Here is a 20,002-nt window from a genome sequence, read left to right as displayed (position 1 = left end):
TTGAAGATTGCCAAGTGGAAGTAGAAGATATGTTTCAAATTGCATGTCTGTTATTGAAGCATCCTCCTTTGGAAGTAAATATTATGTCAGGGAACATTTATGTTAATGTTCCGTAAGCAAACAGTCTTATTTCTCTAAAACAAACTCCTGTAAAACAGTTAATTATTTTTTTTCCCATTGGTTTATCTCTACTGAACACTAAAAGAAGAAACTGGTTTTTGAATTTTTCTAATGTTGATATTTAGATATTTAGTATCAGTACTGCAGTTTACAATTAAATTATTCTATTGAGTAGACAAAAAAACAGCAAAAACTAGTAAGTAACAAAATTCATAATTTAATTTATAACAAAATGTTATTAAATATTTATTCCAAATATTTAATTACAGAAAACAAACTCACAAATCGAAAATAATGCCTGCTTGAAAAGATAATCAACCCTCTCACTTAGCTGACAGTTATTTCACTTGATGATGTCTAAGTACAGTGAAAGGCTGCCTAATATTTTCAAAACATACCTTCCTCAAACTTCAGAAATTCCTCTTAGTTTAAAAAATGCCAACAAACTGCCACACAACACAACTGCCTCATTCTAAGTGTGTTTCAAACATGTCAAATAATGCAACTGTTCAGTTGAATAAAATAGAAAGGTTTGTGTTCAAAATATGACACTAACATGAAGTCCTGAAATTTATGGTAAGTTGTGAAATACTTAAAAACTTTCTAGATGTATATATTACATGATATTTTACAGTTATTAACCTCTTGGTGTTGAATGACTGAAGTCTGAGGAAAAAATTTAAACTGCTCTGGAGCAGGAAAACTATTTTATGTAAAGGGTATGTACAGGTGCAAAATATGTGTATGGACTACACACATCATAGATTACTGATGGCTCGATTGTCTTTAACACATTAAAGGTGCTTTTGATTTCAGAAAAAAGATATGGATGCATATTATGTTTCGTCAGCCTTGCACTTTGCTGCAGTTTTTTGAGGAAGTATCCCCTTCCCCAAGACAAAGTGAACTTAACAATCTATTTATAAATTTGGTTCATGCAGCCCATATCATAAAAAGCCCAATAGTTTTCAGGTAGAACTTTGAGAGTAAATCTACAGTTTTTTCTGTGGTTTGCTGAGATTAGGGGAATACAATGGTGCAGATAAGGTATAAAGGTGAAGTTCAACAAACAATAGGCTTTTGATGAAACCATAAAACTTTATCTTCCATCATACAAAACCACCTATACCTAAAATGGTAGACTACTACGCTAAAATGTAAAGATCCATGTTAGAAAACTGCAAATGAAACAACTTGGCATTGACACCAGAAATGTTGTAAACTCACATGTTACTTGTAGATACGACCTTCAAAATTATTTCAGTAAATCCAACAGGATCTGTCAGGCTGCCCCAGGGCAACTCAGGCTATAATGCAGCTTTCCACCATCATTGTGTGAGTGTGTGCATGAATGGGTGAGTGACTGGAAAGTGCTAAGTGCTTTGGAATCTTCAAAGCACTCTGAACTAGATAAAGCTCTTTACAAGCTCAGGCCATTTAAGATTTAATTAATATTACACATTGGGCCCTGTCATATAAATCCAATAAAAAAAAAATCTATTTCACTTTCTCTTCATTTACGCCACTTCTGCATACTACAAAAGCCCATTGAGAAATATCTCTGATCTATGGTTGCTGGAATCTGATGTTTGTTGTTTCTCAGTCCAACTTCCTCCTGGCATCTCTCTCTATCCGCCCTGATGAGTTAGTGACAATGCAAGCTTTTGCCATTTTAGTAGAAGAAATGTCATTTTATTCATTACGGTCATTTGCACATGTTTTGAAGTTTCTACAGTTGAACAAGTGCTAGTTCTGTTAATTGGATAAAACCAAGGCTTTAGAAGTGTATGTATGTAGTTTGGCCTCAGGCTCACAATGCAAGGTCATTTTCTCAGACTCATTATTGGCAAATTAAATTGTGTGATGAGTGTCTTCTCTCTAGGTTTTTGACAGAAAAGTTTGTGTGTAAATTAAATACAAAGGCTCTTCGTATTCATTAAAATCCTTCCAAACATTTGTTGTAGTTAGATTGATGTTTGACACAGAGGCCTCTTCCATTATGGAGACAAGCCAAAGCAGCAAGGCTGCCCATTCATGATTGTTTGGCAAGTTAAACAAGAGTTGGAAAGTTTATTACAACTTTTGTGGATTTGTCTGTTTGATGGCTTCCATTGCACATTAACAGGAGAAATGATGGTTTTAATCTCTGGTGATAAATTCAGCACCAAAATCACCACTAGGGGGCCACAGAATACGTAGAATGTGAGCCATTTCCATATTCTAAGATGCAATCCAATCATCTACTGTAGATATTTTATTTAATCAATATTTTCTCTAATTTTATTCATTATCTTGGGGTTCAGAGCCAGATGATATTGCATAGCATCACATATGACACTTGTTAGGGGAAATTCTGCTTCCTGTTATGCTTGTTTAGAAATATTTACCCAAACTAGGATATTTTTGTCTAACTAAACAAAGACAATGACGGAGATTTGAGAAATCATCAATTAAATTTCTCACGTCATAGTATTCAGCCCTTACAATGAAGTGCGTTGCTGCCCTCTGCCTGACATATATATGCTACACATGCTCTCCTAAAGTAAAAAGATGAATAGGATTTAAAACAGTAGATTTTTTTTTAAATAGTGGGAGGAGTATTATTTTCATCTGGTTGAGTTTTTTTTTTTTTGAAGGGATACAGGAAATGGGAATTTTATTTATGTTATAAATTACTAAATGGAAAAGATTATATTACTTCATCATAATGCTTTTCAGACTCAGTCACCGAACAAGTTATTTATTTACTCATATTTGAGTATGTATATTTGGTAGCAAGGTATTATATTTACACTTAGAAAAATGAAGGTCTTCGTTTTGTTTTGTTGGTGAAATGTCTGTCTGAAATAACATCATCATCATAAAATTATCAAAGGGAAAGCACACAGATGTATAAGGAGTCACCTATGAAAGAATCTGAGAGTAAAATTAATAGTAAATATTACTGAATCACAAACAGAATCAGTAATGGGAAAAAAAAAGTAGAAGCAGGCAATTGGAGCAAGAGCATCTGTACTGTGGCACCAACACCTGTCAGGGATTTATTTTGATTATAAACCAAACTTCTAGACTAAAAAAAAAGGTGTCTTTCCAATACTGACATAGTATAGCTACCAAGCACTAATAAGTCATAGTTATGATCTGAATTCACTATCTATACCACAAAGTCACGGTAATATAAAACCTAAGGAGTTTCGTTTACATTTGATCTTTTAATACAGCCTGAAAAACATAAAAGGAGATAAAACCAACATTTGCACAGCCATTAATCTTTATGACATGTAAAATCAGTGCACATATGATGGAGTACATCTGATGAAATTCTAATTATTGTGCATAAATACGGCAAATGACGATAGGTCTGGGAAAGGAAGGCAAAACTTTATCACAGCATGTGGTGCGTCTTGTACCTGCTATTGAGAATGCAGAGCGCCAACAAATAATGCTGTCATAATGTCACCATCTAAAGACGCAGCAGTGTATGGACACACGTTATAAAAAAGGTGATTCAAACTATTTACACCACAGTCATAAGACACAATATACATGATCTGCTTCATTAACGTCAGACATCTTGAGGCTACGGATTGGTGGTTCAGTCACTTTCTGATGATTCACTAGCTGATGAAGAAGAGGATGACGACTTGTGTTTTCTCTTTCTCTCTTTCTTTTTGTGATGTTTCCCATGCTCCTTTTTGGGTTTTTTGCTTTTCTTCTTGTGACTTTGTTTCTTTTTCTTTCTCCTGTCTTCCTCATCAGACGAGGAGCCGGATCTGCTGTGTTTCTTTCTCTTTTTTGGTTCTTCATCACTGGATGATGCAGATCTAAGTGAAAATGAAAAAAATTGAGACAAAAGGAACATGGAAAAGTGACAGCTTAATTATTGGTCAGGTTCTGTATGTACTCCAAACTTACAAACTGCACTCTTTTCACATCAAATCAAGTTAAGATTTTATGCTCACTGAAACTGAAATTTGTTTTTTAGACTAACCTTTTTCTTGATTTTCTATCTTTGCTCTTCTTTCGTTTACGTCTCTTTTTTCTGTCATCTTCATCACAGGAATCTGAAACATAAACATAGAAAGAAAAGATTAGTGTTTGAAAAAAAACTTCTTAAACTTAAACTTCTTATTACAGTAACAGAGCACATGTATTTCAGAAGGACATGTTACTATTAGGAGCATTTACATATAAGCCTCACTGTAACTCCTGTTCTGAACAAGGCTGAATATGGTTGTAACATAGCAAAAAGTGGAAGATGGGAAAGGCCAGATGCAATATAAATAACTAAACTTTCCAATAGAGCACAATTGCGCTTTCATGTTTGTGATTCAATAATAAACACACAAGACACAAATAAATATGTAATTTGCAATGATGACAGTAACAGTGCAATGTATTTGCATAGTTTTCTGAACATTATCTGTATGACTTTGTACTTAAAAAGTGCTTGACATGGAAGCCGACCTTTTTGGCGCAGCACACTTCGACCCGATTTCTCAGTGTGCTGAGAAACAGGCACGTCGTCTTCACTCTCCTCGCTGCTGGTGCTGCTTACATCCAGAACAATGTCCTTCTGGGGGTCAACTCGGACAAAATTTCGACACTCGAATGTTAAATGGCCGGCTGCAAAACAGATTAAAAGAAAGCATTAGGATAAAGGAACCACTGGCATCAGAACTTAGAATGGCATTACATCCAACTTAACTATATATAGCCACCGTGATGAAGTCGCACACAACTCTTAATATTGTCACTGAGATTGACCCATATGAAAACTGTTCACACTTGTAATGTTTCCAAAAGATCAAAAAACAAAACTTATCCCTTGCCTTCTCCCAATGCTCTAAACAAGAGTGGCAATCAAGTGAGTATACAACTTGCACAATTCGACTTCACTCCAACTTCACAAAGAACAAAACCCCATATAAGCAAAACTGCATTGTAATTAGTGCAGGAAACTTTACTTACGGTATCCACATTTCTTACACCCAGCTCTGATGTTGTCTTTATTAGGGCCTGAAAGACAACAAAAACAAAAAAGTGAAAGAATTAAATACAGACCAGTGAGCCTCATCGTACTTAATAAAGATATTTTTTATAACACATCCGTTGACTGACCTTCAACAGTGGTAGAAAAGATAGAAAAGATCATTTTGCCTTAGAACCCCTAAACCCCTGCTAAAATTGTACCATTTGTTAATTCATAAAACTGTACAAACATCAAACAGTGCCTTCTGCTTACACGAAAAATAAGGTCTCATCTCCGGTAGAAATTACTTCGCTATTTAGTATTTAATATTAATACGGAGACATCGTCCGCTTAGCACTACTTTAATTGTAATCTTATTGTCCGAGCCTTTGCTTCACATTACTCCGATAATAGTAGCCAAGAAACAGCAGAAATAAGACACATACCAGGGAGCGCCATTACAGCTTATGGAAGAAAGTCAATACGGTCCAGAAATTAATGATGTTTAAGCGCGAAGCAAACTGTCGACGAGTCCGAAGGCAAAATACCGTCGGCCGGAAACATTTGTTCTCGAAACTACTAGGTTCCTCTGTCTTCTTCTTGGCTTTGCATGTTGGAAGCTTACAATATTGTGCAAAGCCGCCACCTTCTGGTCTGTGTTGAAAATGCGACGACAGTCTACACCAGGGGTGTCAAACTCAAATACACAGTGGGCCAAAACTTTAAATTGAACAAAGTCGCGGGCCAAGGTTGAACAAATGAATCTTTTAATATGGACCCAAACAAGTTCTAATATAACAATAAATATTGAACAAGCAAAGCTTATCTAACTTAAAAGTGCAGGTGTGCAAAATTGAGTTGCTAATAATAATAAAACATTATTATATTAAATAAAACATATTTAATATATGAAATGAAATATTAAATATATCAAATAAAATTTAAATAAACATTTAATGCCTCCTTTCTGATGTAAATGTTTAATATTAATTTGAAATTGCCTCGCGGGCCAAATATAATTACACTGCGGGCCAAATTTGGCCCATGGGCCAGAGTTTGACACCTATGGTCTACACGTACTTTACGGAGCATGGTTTGTAATCTTTGCCTGTTTTTAAAATAAATAAATAAATGAGATTAGATGAGAAACCTTTGACTTTCCAAATTAAAACGTTAGCTTCTAGGTTATAATGGTTACATGGTTACAACATTCTGTTGGAATTTTATTTTAAAATGTCAGGGTTTGGGTATTTGGAAAACTTGAAATGAGGTTGGACTTGTTAGTGTTCTGGAAGTTTATTTCCAGAACACTTTCATGTCTTAGTAATGAAACAAACCTCTATCCACTGGGAAGCCAAAGTTGCTGCTATAATTTGTGCAGCAAACAGTGACAGTTTATTTGTAGTTCTTGTTGAAGAGATTATACCAAGTTTGGGAACTAAATATGCTTCTGACATTTACATGTTAATGCTTTCACTGGGTCATATGTAATACTTGTAGATAATTTAGTACTCACTAAAATATCTTCCAACCAATTAAAAGAACTAAATCTGCATTTGGTTAAGTCAAAATACCTGGTGGCCTTTTTTTAATCGAAACTTTAAAAAAAAATCATTCATAGTACTTTATCAAGACAAAAATAACCTGTATGTTATTTATTCTCCTGTAATTCTTTTAGTGACTTACAAATGTTTGAAACTGTGCAGGCAACCTAAAACTAACAATGTAGGTCAAAGTGCTGAGTTAATGTTCTGGGCCAGATGAGCATTTTAGAGTGCCAGATGAACAGTGGTTGGCACCAGAGCTATGTGCCAAAGACTTTAAACGTCAGATAAATAGTATTTGTTTTACTATCCCCAAACACTCTAAACAATAAAGTAAAATTTTTAGCAATCAATGCACCTTCTCATGATTGATTTTCCAGCAGAGCCCAGTTGTGGTTTTTTTTGTCAAGGGTTAATCGACGACAGCCAGTCTGGCAAATGGAAAATGCTGACAGATGTGGGGCCCCGAGACATACTCTCATCATTATGTCTGTGGCTGTGACACATATGACATACACACACACTCATGCAATCTAAATCCTAATCTTCTGATGATGCCACGTCTTTGCAAATTCTAAAAATAATACTTAATTTAAATTGCAAGAAAATATTAAATTATTACTCTGTATACATTTTTGGACTCTTAAGTTGATTCCTATCTCCCAGTTCAGCTAAGACACATCAGTTACAATTCATCTCATCGTTTGCTTGCGGACTTCAATTTCTCCGTTTTTCAAATCCTTGAAGAAAGTTGTATTTGACATTTTAGTACCTTTCTAGTTCTTTCATCTTAAGGCCTTTGAATGCCACACATATATGTTACTCCACTTTTTCAGTTTGAAATAGAGTGCTTAATTTGGTTGATTCTTAAATTTAAATAAAAAATTGTTTTGTGATACTTGAGTAAAGTGTAGTTTAAGTGCAGCACACCTTTCAACATTCACGTCAATTTTAATCTCACATCATATATTCTGTACAGACATTTATGAAACAAAACTGCGACACAGTTCAAAAGTACATACATTATCTACTGGTTTATGGCCTCAGATGAGAGGTTAAAGCAGCAACCATTACTCAGAAACATACAAATTTCTGAGTAATGGTTTTGTTTGTGTGGAGCTGTGAGTTGATAGTATGTAGCCAATTCATTCAATTTGTCTTGCTGGAAACTGCAAAGACCTTTCGCAAGGCATTGCAAACTATTTCAGGTTAAAGTCCTACAAGTCCTATAAAGTTCATAAATGTTTTACATTTGAAGAAATTTATGTCTGAAAGGAAATATGGTACTGCTTAATAAGAATTATGTTCAGTCTAATATGGGTGTTCTCAATCGTTCAAGCACAATAAACAACATTTCACAGAATTTCTTTTGTAATGTCGAGGTATTCAGTAAAATGAATATACAGTTGATACTTCAATAAAAGCCAGACTCTTTTACACATTAGGTATCAAACCAGCAGGTGACAGTGTTCCCAAGAAGGTAGTTATGCATATGCTGCTCCATTTCAATAATAAAAATAATAATAAAAAAACTCTAAAAAGAAAATGGTAATTTAAAATATATGACAGGATTATAGCACTTTGACTTCATTTGAAAAACCTTTAAGAAATGTAGTATGACTTTCAGGTGGTTAAGACAGACCGGTGTGGGAGATCGATCTTTTCACAGATTATCAGTCTCATAATATTCTGTCACAACACTTTGGCAGTTTAAGTGAAAATTTAAAACACGTATTCTTTATGAAAGTGACATATTGCAGCTTTAATGCCACATTTAAAAGTCCTATTTCCTGAAACTTTTAACAAGTACTGCAACTTAGATTTCTTTTTTTAAATCTGAAAGTATATCAAAACAATGTCTTATTTCAAATCTAATTTCTCAACAGGATGCATTAAATGTATCACATCAACCTTTCACTAATTGCCTTCGATAAAGGCATTTTGTAAACACATGATGTAAAATATAGCATTGAAATAATGTGTACACTTTTCCCCCCCAAAAAAACAAAAATCAGTTTATAATGTATTCCAAGTATGGGAACCGACATTCTGATTTATAATTCACATCTCTGGCACAAAGATACAGCTGCAAACTGTGGCTATACATAATTGGCCTGGTGGTTCCTCAAATCCCTTTTTCCCCCAACCAGAATGTTCTTGTTGCCTAGTTTTATGTTACCAAGGAAGTGCCTGGAGAGCTGGACTATGCGCGGCAAAATGATTAAGTATGACAGGGTTCCTTTCACTGACACAAGACGAATTCAAGTACTTTGCCTGTTAAGCTTTATTTAATTCCAGAAATGTTTGGAGCTCCAAAATTAAAATTTATTTATCCTGTTGGAGAAATGTAAGAGTGAGTTAAATTGATTGGTGATCTGTCCAGTGGTTTTTTACCCAAAAGGATTTATCTGACAGTAATAAATTATCTAAACATAAATATTAAAATTCATTTTTGGCTAGCGGCTAACAGTGGAACAGTTTTGTGTTCACGCAAATTGACTAACTCAAGGATAAACCCATATTGTTTCTAAATAAGAAATGCCTACACTTCTTTTTGTCTTTGACACACATATTGCTTTGAGGCATAAAGGTAAATCAAGGGTGCTGCTGAATTTCTTACAAAGATTACAAAAGTTGATGGCATCTATTTCAAAGAAAGATTAGATTTTAATTTATTCATCCTGAAACAGTCAAAGTGGTTTAGTGAAGAAGAGAAATTCTAAAATTCTCCCTAAAAGTCCTAAACTATAATGTTCACTATCACAAACAAGATGATAGAGGGTGCAGGAAACCTTTGGTTAATGCTACATTACACACAGGTCATCAATAAAGTCAGCAGTTCACTTAATTAGAAACATCTCCATATTTCTATGGGTGGTCCATTGTGGTTCTAGAAAAATGTCCATGGTATGTCTAAGCGGTAATCCATATGTGAGTGTTACCTAAAAGCTCAGTTTGGAATACGAAATGAACAGCTCTGTTGTAGTTGAGTGAAGTAGCCTGTCCGTCTCACAGCACCTCCACCACATTCCCTGCTAGCACTCTTTCTGGTCAGCACCTGGAGACTGCAGAGGATGTTTTTGGACAGAAGCTTGGCTGGATAAATAAACCTATGTCTGACCTCAAGCGCCAGTCACAGAGTTTTCTAACCTCACGCCCTGACACGGTGTTCCCACATCAGGCCTGGGTGGTCATTAAGGAAAGAAAAACCTTTTGGATTATTTCAAACTGAGGAGAAGCACAAGAAATGAGGAAAAGAGAAAGACAGGATTGGGCTTTCAATTTATTATGACTCATCCTTTTTATTTTTCATGTTCCTTCAAGATAACTGACAACTTCTATGTGAATGTTTTTTTTCCTAATTTGTCTGTGACAGTGGTTTCTTTGATGTATTACCATAATAGGCAAATAGCAACATTAGATGTTTATTCTGTCTACAAGGTATTTGAGACCTAAAACAAATCCCTCATTTGATTCTTGTGTTTTCAAGGACTTCTCTGGGCTTGAGGGGTAGATGCATTTTGCACTGAAACTGTCCATAAATCCACAGCTGGGAGCCTGATTGATGTTCATGTGCAAAGAGTCTGAGCAGGAAACTGTTTGCCTGGTGTCAGTCTGAGTGGTTTTGTAGCTGTGTTGCAAAAACTTTCAATAAATTAAGCTACTTGGAGACCAACCAGGTTTTGACGTGATTCAGCCTCAGTACCTTTTTTTAAAAAATAATTCCTAATAATAACCCATATGAGTGCATGTGGAACATAAATGGCTGAGTAACAACATTTTCTACCAGACCCTTAAACCATGCAGAATGTACCCATGTGCTGCCTCTGTGATAATGAACCAATATTAGTTTTGCACATTCTCCAAACTGGTATTGGTTTTAAGATTGTTTGAGAATTGTTGAGACATTTGTGCTCTTTCAAGTCCAGTGGAGAGTGCGCTGTGTTCAGAGTAGAAAATATCTCCAAAAGCCTTAATGATCCCAATCCTTGTGCCTTTTAGATTTATTGTTATACCTCCTTTTAATTTTCTATGATTGTGTCAACATTTGTGTAATATAGCTTCTTTTTTACTACATTTGTAGTAAGTGTCAAGTTGATTGAGAAGCAAAGAATGCAAGACGTGTTGACCACACTTGTGTTAAGTTTTGCTCTTCTTGTTTCCTGGGAATGAATCATTACCACTGTCTGATCAGGATGAAGGATTCCCAGGAAGTCAATGACTTTCTTACAATCTTACAAGACATATCAGTGATAAGTAATCCAGTCACCATGCAGACAACTTTCGGCTCAAATCCTTTGAAGGTAAAGATCAATGTAGTCAGTGTTTGTTCCTTGAATCAGGGAATTGAAACAATGACGTAAAACCTACCAGGAAGTTTTGCAAATGTATGTGTTTATTAATGTCTGCCATTTTGTTGGATTTAAAAATATATATATTTTATTTTAGAGAGATATTATGGTCATATGTAAACTTGCACTGTTTTTCTTTTCAAGAAAATGTACATCGGTAACAGTTATCCTGCATTGTTCTCTGTCTCCTTAATCGTCTCTCAGGAAACTAAGAGAACAGATAGTCTAAGCAGATAGTTTCTTCCTGACTAAAAAGAAAGATCCATTTCCATTGTTGTTATCAATGCTTGGTCAAGATAAAGTCAGTGACTTTCTGGTTATCTTACAAGATTCTGCAAGCAATGAGTAATCCTCTCACTCAATGCAATCAACTTCGTGCTCAAATCCTTTGAAGACATGGATCAGTGAGGTCTGTGTGTCCTGTGAATCAGGAGTGCACAGGTTTAGCTTAATATTGAGGTGTCCAAGGAAAAAGGCTTTGCTATTTAAGAAAAATAAGAAGAACAGGTGATAGCTTAGGAAAACATGGCTGGTACAGGACCTGACTGGTTCACCACTATAAAATCTAGCATGAATTATATTATTATAAAAAACTGAAACCTGACTCAAAACTGACCAGGAAATCACCCAAAAACTTGCAGATAATAAAAAGTTGTTAGACCTTGAATATATATATATACATATATAGTTGGAGGTATTTAGCCATAGCTAAATTTAGCCACAGCTAAATACCTTCAACGAATAAGGCAAGTCCTGAGAAGCCAGCTCAATGGCAAGAACAAAATCCGTGCGATAAACAGCTATGCCCTGCCAGTAATCAGATACCCTGCTGGAATAATTAGCTGGCCAAAGGAGGAGATAAAAGCCACAGATATTAAGACTAGAAAGCTACTAACAATGCATGGAGGGTTCCATCCCAAATCCAGCACCCTGAGACTGTACACGAGCCGCAAGGAAGGAGGCAGAGGACTAGTGAGTGTGAGAACCACTGTCCAGGACGAAACATCTAAGATCCATAAATACATCAGGGACAAAGCCACAACAGACAATGTGCTCAGTGAATGTCTCAGACAACAGGGAACGGAGGTTGAGGTGCCAGAGATACCATCATGGGAGGACAAGCCCCTACATGGGATGTACCACCAGCAAATAACCCAAGTAGCTGATATCAGTAAAACCTACCAATGGCTGGAAAAAGCTGGACTCAAGGACAGCACAGAGGCCCTCATCCTGGCCGCCCAGGAACAGGCCCTAAACACCAGAGCAATAGAGGCCCAGATCTACCACACCAGACAAGACCCAAGGTGTAGGTTGTGCAAGGAGGCCCCTGAGACAGTCCAGCACATCACAGCAGGGTGCAAGATACTGGCAGGGAAAGCGTACATGAAACGACATAACCAAGTAGCAGGCATAGTGTACAGAAACATCTGTGCAGAATATGGACTGGAAACCCCAAGATCAAAGTGGGAAACACCCCCAAAGGTGGTGGAGAACGCTAGAGCTAAGATCCTGTGGGACTTCCAGATCCAGACAGACAAAATGGTACCAACCAGACATTGTCGTAGTGGATAAACATCAGAGGAAAGCCGTTGTGGTAGATGTACTGCAACACCAGGAAAAAGGAGCACGAGAAACTGGAGAAATACCAGGGCCTCAAGGAGGAACTGGAGAGGGCCTGGAAGGTGAAGAAATAGAAAGTGGTGCCTGTGGTCATCGGGGCCCTCGGGGCAGTAACCCCCAAACTGGAGCAGTGGCTACAACAGATCCCAGGAACAACATCAGACATCTCAGTCCAGAAATGTGCAGTCCTTGGCACAGCCAAGATACTGCGCAGAACCCTCAAGCTCCCAGGCCTCTGGTAGAGGACCCGAGCTCAGAGGATAAGAACCACCCGCGGTGGGTGAGAAGGGAATTTTTTATATTTATTATTTTTTTCATAAATATAGTGAATACATTTTTTTTCATCTGCAAGTAGTTACTCATGATTAATGTGTACCACTTTATTGGATTTAAAAAAAAAACTGATTATGTTGGATTATAACAATTAGCTTAATTGTTCTATTAGTTGTCATATATCCCTATTAGGTATATAGCAACATGCTTATGTCTGGGCTTTTTTTCTGATGCTTTTCTTCTGCTCCTTTATGTTCACATGTTCTCCAGTTTCCTCAATTTTCTTAGTCAACACACATACTCATCCACCAATACACCTACACTCACGGTCACCTACACACACACAGTAGTCTAATTGGAATAGCTCCATATTTCTTTTATGAGTCCAATTAAAAAGTCAGAGAGGCCCCTTTTTCAAAGATGTCAGCCTGTTTGATGTTAAGGTAGTTGCCTTTTGCTGCAGCTGATGAAAGTAGCTTGTGGTTCTTTACCTTCAAGTGCTCACCTGTTCATTTTCATGTTGGCAGTAAAACCTTTATGACTGTCAAAATATTCAGAGTTCTCAGTATTTCTACTGCACATGTCCTGCATTGTTTCTGGCACCTAAAGAAAGTTTTTTTGGGACAAAGACAACAGATTACTGGCATAATTATTGATTTAGCTTAATTGTTCCATTAGTTGTTACTTTGTTTTCTCTCTAAAAGATGGGAGCCTCTCTTTTCATATTCTATGTGCTTGCTAGTTGAAAGGATTATTTTTTAAGTTCTCTGTTATTAGTTGAGGGGGGGACATTCCCCTTACTTTTTTAAACTAGGGCTGTGTGGTCTGGCCTTACCACAAGCGTAACCTTGCTTTGACAACCTGAACCTAAACATTTCCCAGCGTGAGCTGTAATCTAAACGCAAACTCTACCTAACCACTGTAATTTACATAGTCTATAGGTTCAAGGAACCTTGCAAGTTACAAAGAGGAAATGGGGAGAGAGTGTAGCAATTATCAGTGAGTTCTGAGAACACAGTAACAAACTATTGGTTGAATTTAACAAAAAATGTCAAATTGGCAGCAAGCTGTAGTTGAAAATGCAAACACATGACTCCAGAATTTTATGCTCAACTCTACATAAAAATCAGCCTGAAAATGCTTCTTTTTCTTTTACTTAGTCTGTCTAGGTCACTTTATTAGGCACACTTTGCAAGCTTGTTAGTTGAACTGCCTTTGTGGCTGCAGATTTGTTGGCTGAACATTTTTTATGTAAATCTCCAGCTTCAACTCATCCAAAAGGTTCATTCCCGGTTTGAAATCTAGTGACTACGGAGGCTCATTCAAGAAACCAGTTTGAGGTGATCTGGCCTTTTTGTGCATTATCCTGTTGAAAGCAAATGTCAGAAGGTGGTTCTGTTCTGTCTGTTACTCTCCAGTTTTGGCAAGTCTGTTGGTTCAAATCTGCTTCAAGGTTCGGTGTCATGTGCACACAAATAATCTAGTAATCATATAAAACACAGCTTCAGCAACAGTCAGCATCTGTTCTCATGCCAGAAAAATAATTGCCCTTTTGGGGTGGATATTTTTCATGTATATGGACATTTTCTGCTTGTGCTGTAAAGAACAGGAAGCCTACCTAAACCAGTCCCAGTTTGGAGCAAAGCTCCCTTCTGTCCAGTTTCTGCTGATTTGTGATCTCAGTCAATAGTGAACACAAGTCACCATCTGCTACGCTATAAATATACTCTCAGTCTTCACCAGAAGCCAAGTTAAATAATCATTACTCCACTACTTTGTGCAAACAAATCACCGTGTTTGCTATAAAATCATTCATCCTTTGGAGACAGCAAACGCAAAAATAATTTAACAATGTCAAAAATGTGTTACACATTTTGTTTCTTATGTGGGTGTTTTGCTCAGTTTTTCAAAATCTTCTAAAGTGGTTTTGTTTCTGCTTCTATTGTGAACATTCAGGCTTTATGTACACAGCTAAAACCAGATGTTTACACACTCTGTATAAAAACACACATAACTTCTCTGTCTGACTATAATTCAGACTAAACCTTTCTAATTTTATGAAAAAATACCAAAAACGTTTCTATTTCCTCAAAGTCAAAATAGAGAGTAAGAAAATTTATTTGATCACTATTTTTGGTCAGAAGTGGACATGCTCTTCCTCAGCATTTGATGGTCATAACTGTATGACCTGGGCCAGACATTTTATATCCTTCCACACACTTCCCCAGTAGTGTGGGCATTTGAGCCCAGTTCTCATGACAGAACTGGTGTGACTGGATCAAATTAGTGGGGCATTTGTCTTGCACACACCTTCACGGCTCTGTCCACAGATGCAGTCTGGGACTGAGATCAGGGTTTTGTGAAGACCACTCCAAATCATTGACTTTGTTGTCTAAGGTGATTGGATGAGTGGATCGAACCTGGTGATTGGATCATCATCAATTTGCAGCCAAGCTTTTACTTCTTGGCAGATGCCTTAACATGTTACCCCAGTATTTCCACAAAACATTTTTCAGTCATGAGCCCATCTCTTTTGGTAAGTGCATCAGTTTTTCCAGCAACAAAATTCTGTCCCCGTTATGCTGCCAACCCCTTGCATCGCAACTTTCTTAGCACCAAAATGCATTGAGGATCAGTTGTCGCTCCTCCCAGACCACTCAGGCCTTCTAGTTTATGTCTGGTCTGCAACCCCAAAATCAGAACTAAACACAAATAAGCGGTTTTCAGTTTTTGTGCTCCTCTAATTTGGAACAAACTTCCAGAAAACTTCAAAAAGGCTTAAATCAAGGAGGAAAACCCCTTTGTTTATCTGAAAAATAAGTCTAACATTACAATCTGTAGGCTGTTCCTTAACTTTGCATAATGGTCAATATGGCACTTCACAGGACATTTTTCCAGAAATTAAATATCTTTGTTCAGGTGGGTATTTCTAGACATATTTTGTGTGTGTGTGTGTGTGCGTGTGGATGTGTAAACATCTGAGTTTATGAAAAGGAATAAAACAGTCTCCTAATAAAATCTACCTGTTGTGATTATGGCATTTATCAAGTAAAAGTAACATCGGCAATGCTTACTGAACATAAATAACAAAAAAAATATCTTATTTATTTTTCAGACAGTAAGAAACAATGACTATGCTTTTATTTAAAAATTCTACGTAAATATTTACTTTCAACTGTATTCCTCAAAAAAATGCACGACACAGTGGCTTTTATTACTGAGATGAGAAATAACCACCAGGTATTTACACTTGTCATACATAAAAATGAATCTGACAAAACAATCAATTTTCTCACTCAACAGCAGAGCTGTACAACAAAATGAGCAGACAAACATGCCTGTGCAGGTTTTCCGGTTTTTGCACACGGCTGCTGGTATTTTCAGTTCGTCTGCTGTGTGGGCAACGTCACGTGGTTTCTTCAGCCCGATTCCTTGTATGATTTTATTGCAGCCTTGATTAGATACATGTGACTGACTTGAAACCCCTTCTGGCAATACATGACTGACTGGAGAAAAGCAAAGATCCTCCTGAGTTCTGAAACATAACAAAGATTGAGTCTTGTGGGTACGCGAGGCAAAAAGGCGTTTACCGGGAATTTGATTCCCCATCACTGTGTGAAACAAGGTTGACCTAGCTCACCTCATTTCATAAATTAACTTCTGTGTTTGTGTAGAAAAGATGTTTTTGTTTTTGCAAGTCAGCTCCACTACCTCACAGAAGAAAAATGCTTCACTTGCCACAGAAAAAACTGCCAAGATTAGTTAGAAAGAGGAAAATATTGGGGTCTCGTACATTGCAGAAGAATTCAAAGAGGGGGAGAAATGGAAACCTGACCGACTGACTTAAAAGCAGAGTACATTGTGATATTCTCCAGAATAACTTGGACATTCTCCTCTTTCTTCCTTTAGACTGCTTTTCATGGGGACGGAGCAAGTAATGGAAAGAGCCTAGCAAGGATTTATATCTCACTGGATGCCAACATAAACTAGGTGCCCAATTTTTCTTTTACAGTCATTTAGATTACTGAACTCTAGAATATTTGGACTTTCACCACATCAGAAGATAATTCAGATCTCTATCATACATAGAGCAAGAAACCAGAGAAAGTAGGAAAACCACAATTAATTCAATGCTCAAAAATAGTGAACCAGAGCCCGGGCATTTCTGGAAATCAGTGTGAGCCGAGGGTCTTAAATGCCACACAAACCTTGTGTGGTCCTAACTTTTCAAATTCTCTTTCTGTCTCTCCTCTGTCTCTTCCTCCTTCTCTTATATTTCACCCCCTCCTCCCTTTTTTTCATGGCAATGAGCCTATGAGCTGGCAAAGGCCCTTCCTTGTTACACACCCCAGCGGGGCTTATAAAGGAGGGCCGGAGGTCTCAGCAGCCACACACAGTCTCTGCCTTTTAGTCTTGTTGCTTCTTCTTTCTCAGTCTCCAGGTTGGATTAGTGATGCTGATGGAACTTTGCGGGTCCAGCAATTTTCAAGTTATACTTTTGGGCCTCATCATGATGCCTGCAGTCCTGGCCGCTATGGACAGCCAAGGTGAGAAGATGACAGGGTCAGGATATTGGTGGTGCTTGCGGGCAGACGAGAGCCTACAAGCAGGTAACCACAAGCTGGAAAGTGTGGGTTTGTGACGGCAGACCTGTTGTTGAGAATTGCATGAAGGCATGGTCACGGCTCAGGTGTGTGGGTGTCATGGAAAGTCTCTGCAGATGAACAAAACCTTGTGTGGGGATATTTTTTGCCTGTGTCAGTTTGTTTATGTAAAGTGTTGGACCTTCTGTTTGACTGCCCGTTGTTCTAAAGATTTTCTGGATGAATGTTCTTTTTTAACTTCACTGACTTGAAGCTTCGTAATGGGAATGAATGGACAGGATTTTAACTGTGTTGGCAGTTTATGCTAATTCCCTGTGTAAACCCTGTTCTTGTTTATCTTAGGGCAAAGTAAACATCAACAAGTCAGAAAATGTCTCAAATAAATGTTTATGCACATATGCTGTCCTTGCACTCCTTTTTTATTTCTTAACCTCTAAAAATGTTTCTTTTTTTGAACAGCCTTTCATGAACTTGAGAAGGACCCTTCCTACTGGGACTCAAAAGCAAAGGCAACACTGGATGCTGCGCTGAAGCTCCATCCTCGACAACACCGGGCTAAAAACCTCATTCTATTTCTTGGTGATGGTAGGTAAATGATCGTTTTGTGCAAAACTGCTGGCAATTTCATTAGATATTGTTTTGCCCTGGCAACATGCATTTTATGTGGATGTATGCAAAACAGTGTTAATAAACATTTACTAATACTTAATTTATGATATCTGAACTAAGCATTTATACTATTCAAAACCAAGAAAATTATGTCATGTCAAATATTGTTTAAAACCCATTAACCTCAAAATGCTTACATGTTAGTGGATCAATGAGGACACCACTGTCATCATAGTTTACAGGTCAGTTATTGAGGCATCTTACAGTTAAACAGTTCTGACCACAACTGAAAGCTCTTCTTGTGCTGATAATTTAATTTTGTCACAGCCTGAAGGTAATAAAACTTGACATTTCTCAAGATAGTGATGGCACTTTCTCTTGATGACTACAAAGATGGCACTTTCTCTTGATGACTACAAATTATGTATTTAGAAATTGCAGCAAAGCGCTCCTCAATTTTCAAAGAACGGGTAAATAATGGCGCAAGGTAATGCAACTGATACAGTTGCATTACGTTGCCCAATATTTTAAATCATTAAGTGGGCTCTTATTTTTTTAAGTGAAAAATGAGGCCGTGATAAAACAGAGTATATTTGTCATACATGACTCAACTGAAAAACAAACTTGTTTAAATAAAAAATATTTTAAAATGCACAGTGATAAAAGATGAAACTAGAGCTGTAATACTTTGCTTAGACACTTTTTAAAATTATGTTCAATAGTCAATCTTTTTGAATTCCATACTAATTATCATAATCCTGATAAACCAGAATAGTTCTGCTATCCATGTAGTATTTATTTATTGTTACATTTTAGCTAAAGCCATAAAGGAGAGCAGAGAGGTTACAAAAGGTCAAAAAATGTCATTCTGCTAAGGTATCAATCAGGAGAAAGACCCAAAAAACAAACAAAAGACACTGCAATGTTTTGTACCATGGTGGAATAAAGATTTTCTAAATAACTGGAGATAATAGAGAACTACCAGGACGCTACAAAAACTGGATGTTTTTTCAAGTATTCTTCAAGTCTGAACTAAGGAGTAGAGCTCCGTACAGAAGCATGGAATTTCAAATAAAATAATCGGTTGTAGAACATGTTATGGCCCGACAAAACTAAATTTTAACCTTTGGACACAATTCCAAAACGTAAGTTTGACGTAAGCATAACGTAGAACATTACAAAAAGCATACAATGCATACAAACCTCATGATAGCTTTGCTTTGGCTCATTTATTAGATCACCTGAAAAAGGTGTAAACATATTTTCCAAGAAAAGATGACAAGATTAATCCGTCTGTCCGTCCGTTCATCCATCCATCCATCCATCCATCCATCCATCCATCCATCCATCCATCCATCCATCCATCCATCCATCCATCCATCCATCCATCCATCCATCCATCATCCATCCATCCAAAAAACACACTAAAATAAAATAAAAAAAACATACTGTGATCAAAATACATAATGGACTTCAAAGATTACAAGGAATGTAGCATATAGCAGTAGTATGGAGAAAAGGTTCAGAATACCACATTTGCATTTTGATTGCTACATTTACTGCTGATTAGCTGTAAAGAGTAAAGAGTATGATGGCATTGGCCCCAACTGCTTTTGCCTGTGCATGAACGATCCATCAACATAGTGAGTTTGAAATGAAATTGCATTGTAAAGTTTTATATCTTCCAACTTGAAAGGACACCTTTGTGTTGTGTTTGCTGACTTCTACAGTCAGTGCTGACATGTTAGCCTTGTCTTCTGGCGCTCCAAGTACAGACAGCTACAGTGAAAAGGAGACCATTTACATCTGGATTGGATAGAAATTCTTATTGTGTGTTTATATTTACAGTCGACAAGGCATTAAATTCATCTTTGCAGGAGAAGCTGTTTAAAAGCACATGGATTAAAG

The 20,002-nt window shown here is 36.9% G+C and overlaps 2 protein-coding genes across 4 annotated transcripts in view; one reads left to right on the top strand and one right to left on the bottom strand.

Moving 5' to 3' along the window:
- The first annotated feature begins 606 nt into the window (after window positions 1–606).
- The window catches only part of alpi.1 (alkaline phosphatase, intestinal, tandem duplicate 1), a 28,201-nt gene continuing 8,805 nt past the window's right edge, over window positions 607–20,002 (top strand). Inside the window, exons 1-4 of one of the 3 annotated variants that reach the window (XM_055056341.1) lie at window positions 607–696; window positions 16,791–16,871; window positions 17,316–17,428; window positions 17,945–18,070. In XM_055056341.1, coding sequence (XP_054912316.1) covers window positions 17,335–17,428; window positions 17,945–18,070 — 220 coding nt within the window. In that variant the 5' untranslated portion in view covers window positions 607–696; window positions 16,791–16,871; window positions 17,316–17,334. Of the gene's footprint in view, window positions 697–16,790; window positions 16,872–17,315; window positions 17,492–17,944; window positions 18,071–20,002 lie in introns of all 3 variants that reach the window. The other 2 variants (XM_055056335.1, XM_055056345.1) reach the window with 2 other exon arrangements.
- Window positions 3,121–5,678, bottom strand: srek1ip1 (SREK1-interacting protein 1). The gene is made up of 5 exons (XM_055056356.1): window positions 5,539–5,678; window positions 5,092–5,139; window positions 4,588–4,746; window positions 4,112–4,184; window positions 3,121–3,944 (listed from the first exon to the last, which is right to left on the bottom strand). Exons 1-5 carry the CDS (start codon window positions 5,549–5,551, stop codon window positions 3,716–3,718), a joined length of 522 nt encoding a protein of 173 aa, XP_054912331.1. The 5' UTR covers window positions 5,552–5,678; the 3' UTR covers window positions 3,121–3,715.

Source organism: Poeciliopsis prolifica, unplaced genomic scaffold, assembly GCF_027474105.1.
Source record: "Poeciliopsis prolifica strain line A6 unplaced genomic scaffold, Auburn_PproV2 SCAFFOLD002, whole genome shotgun sequence".
Classification (NCBI taxonomy): Eukaryota; Metazoa; Chordata; class Actinopteri; order Cyprinodontiformes; family Poeciliidae; genus Poeciliopsis; species Poeciliopsis prolifica.
The sequence above is the reverse complement of the archived record's forward strand: the minus strand, read 5'-3'. Positions and strand labels throughout refer to the sequence as shown.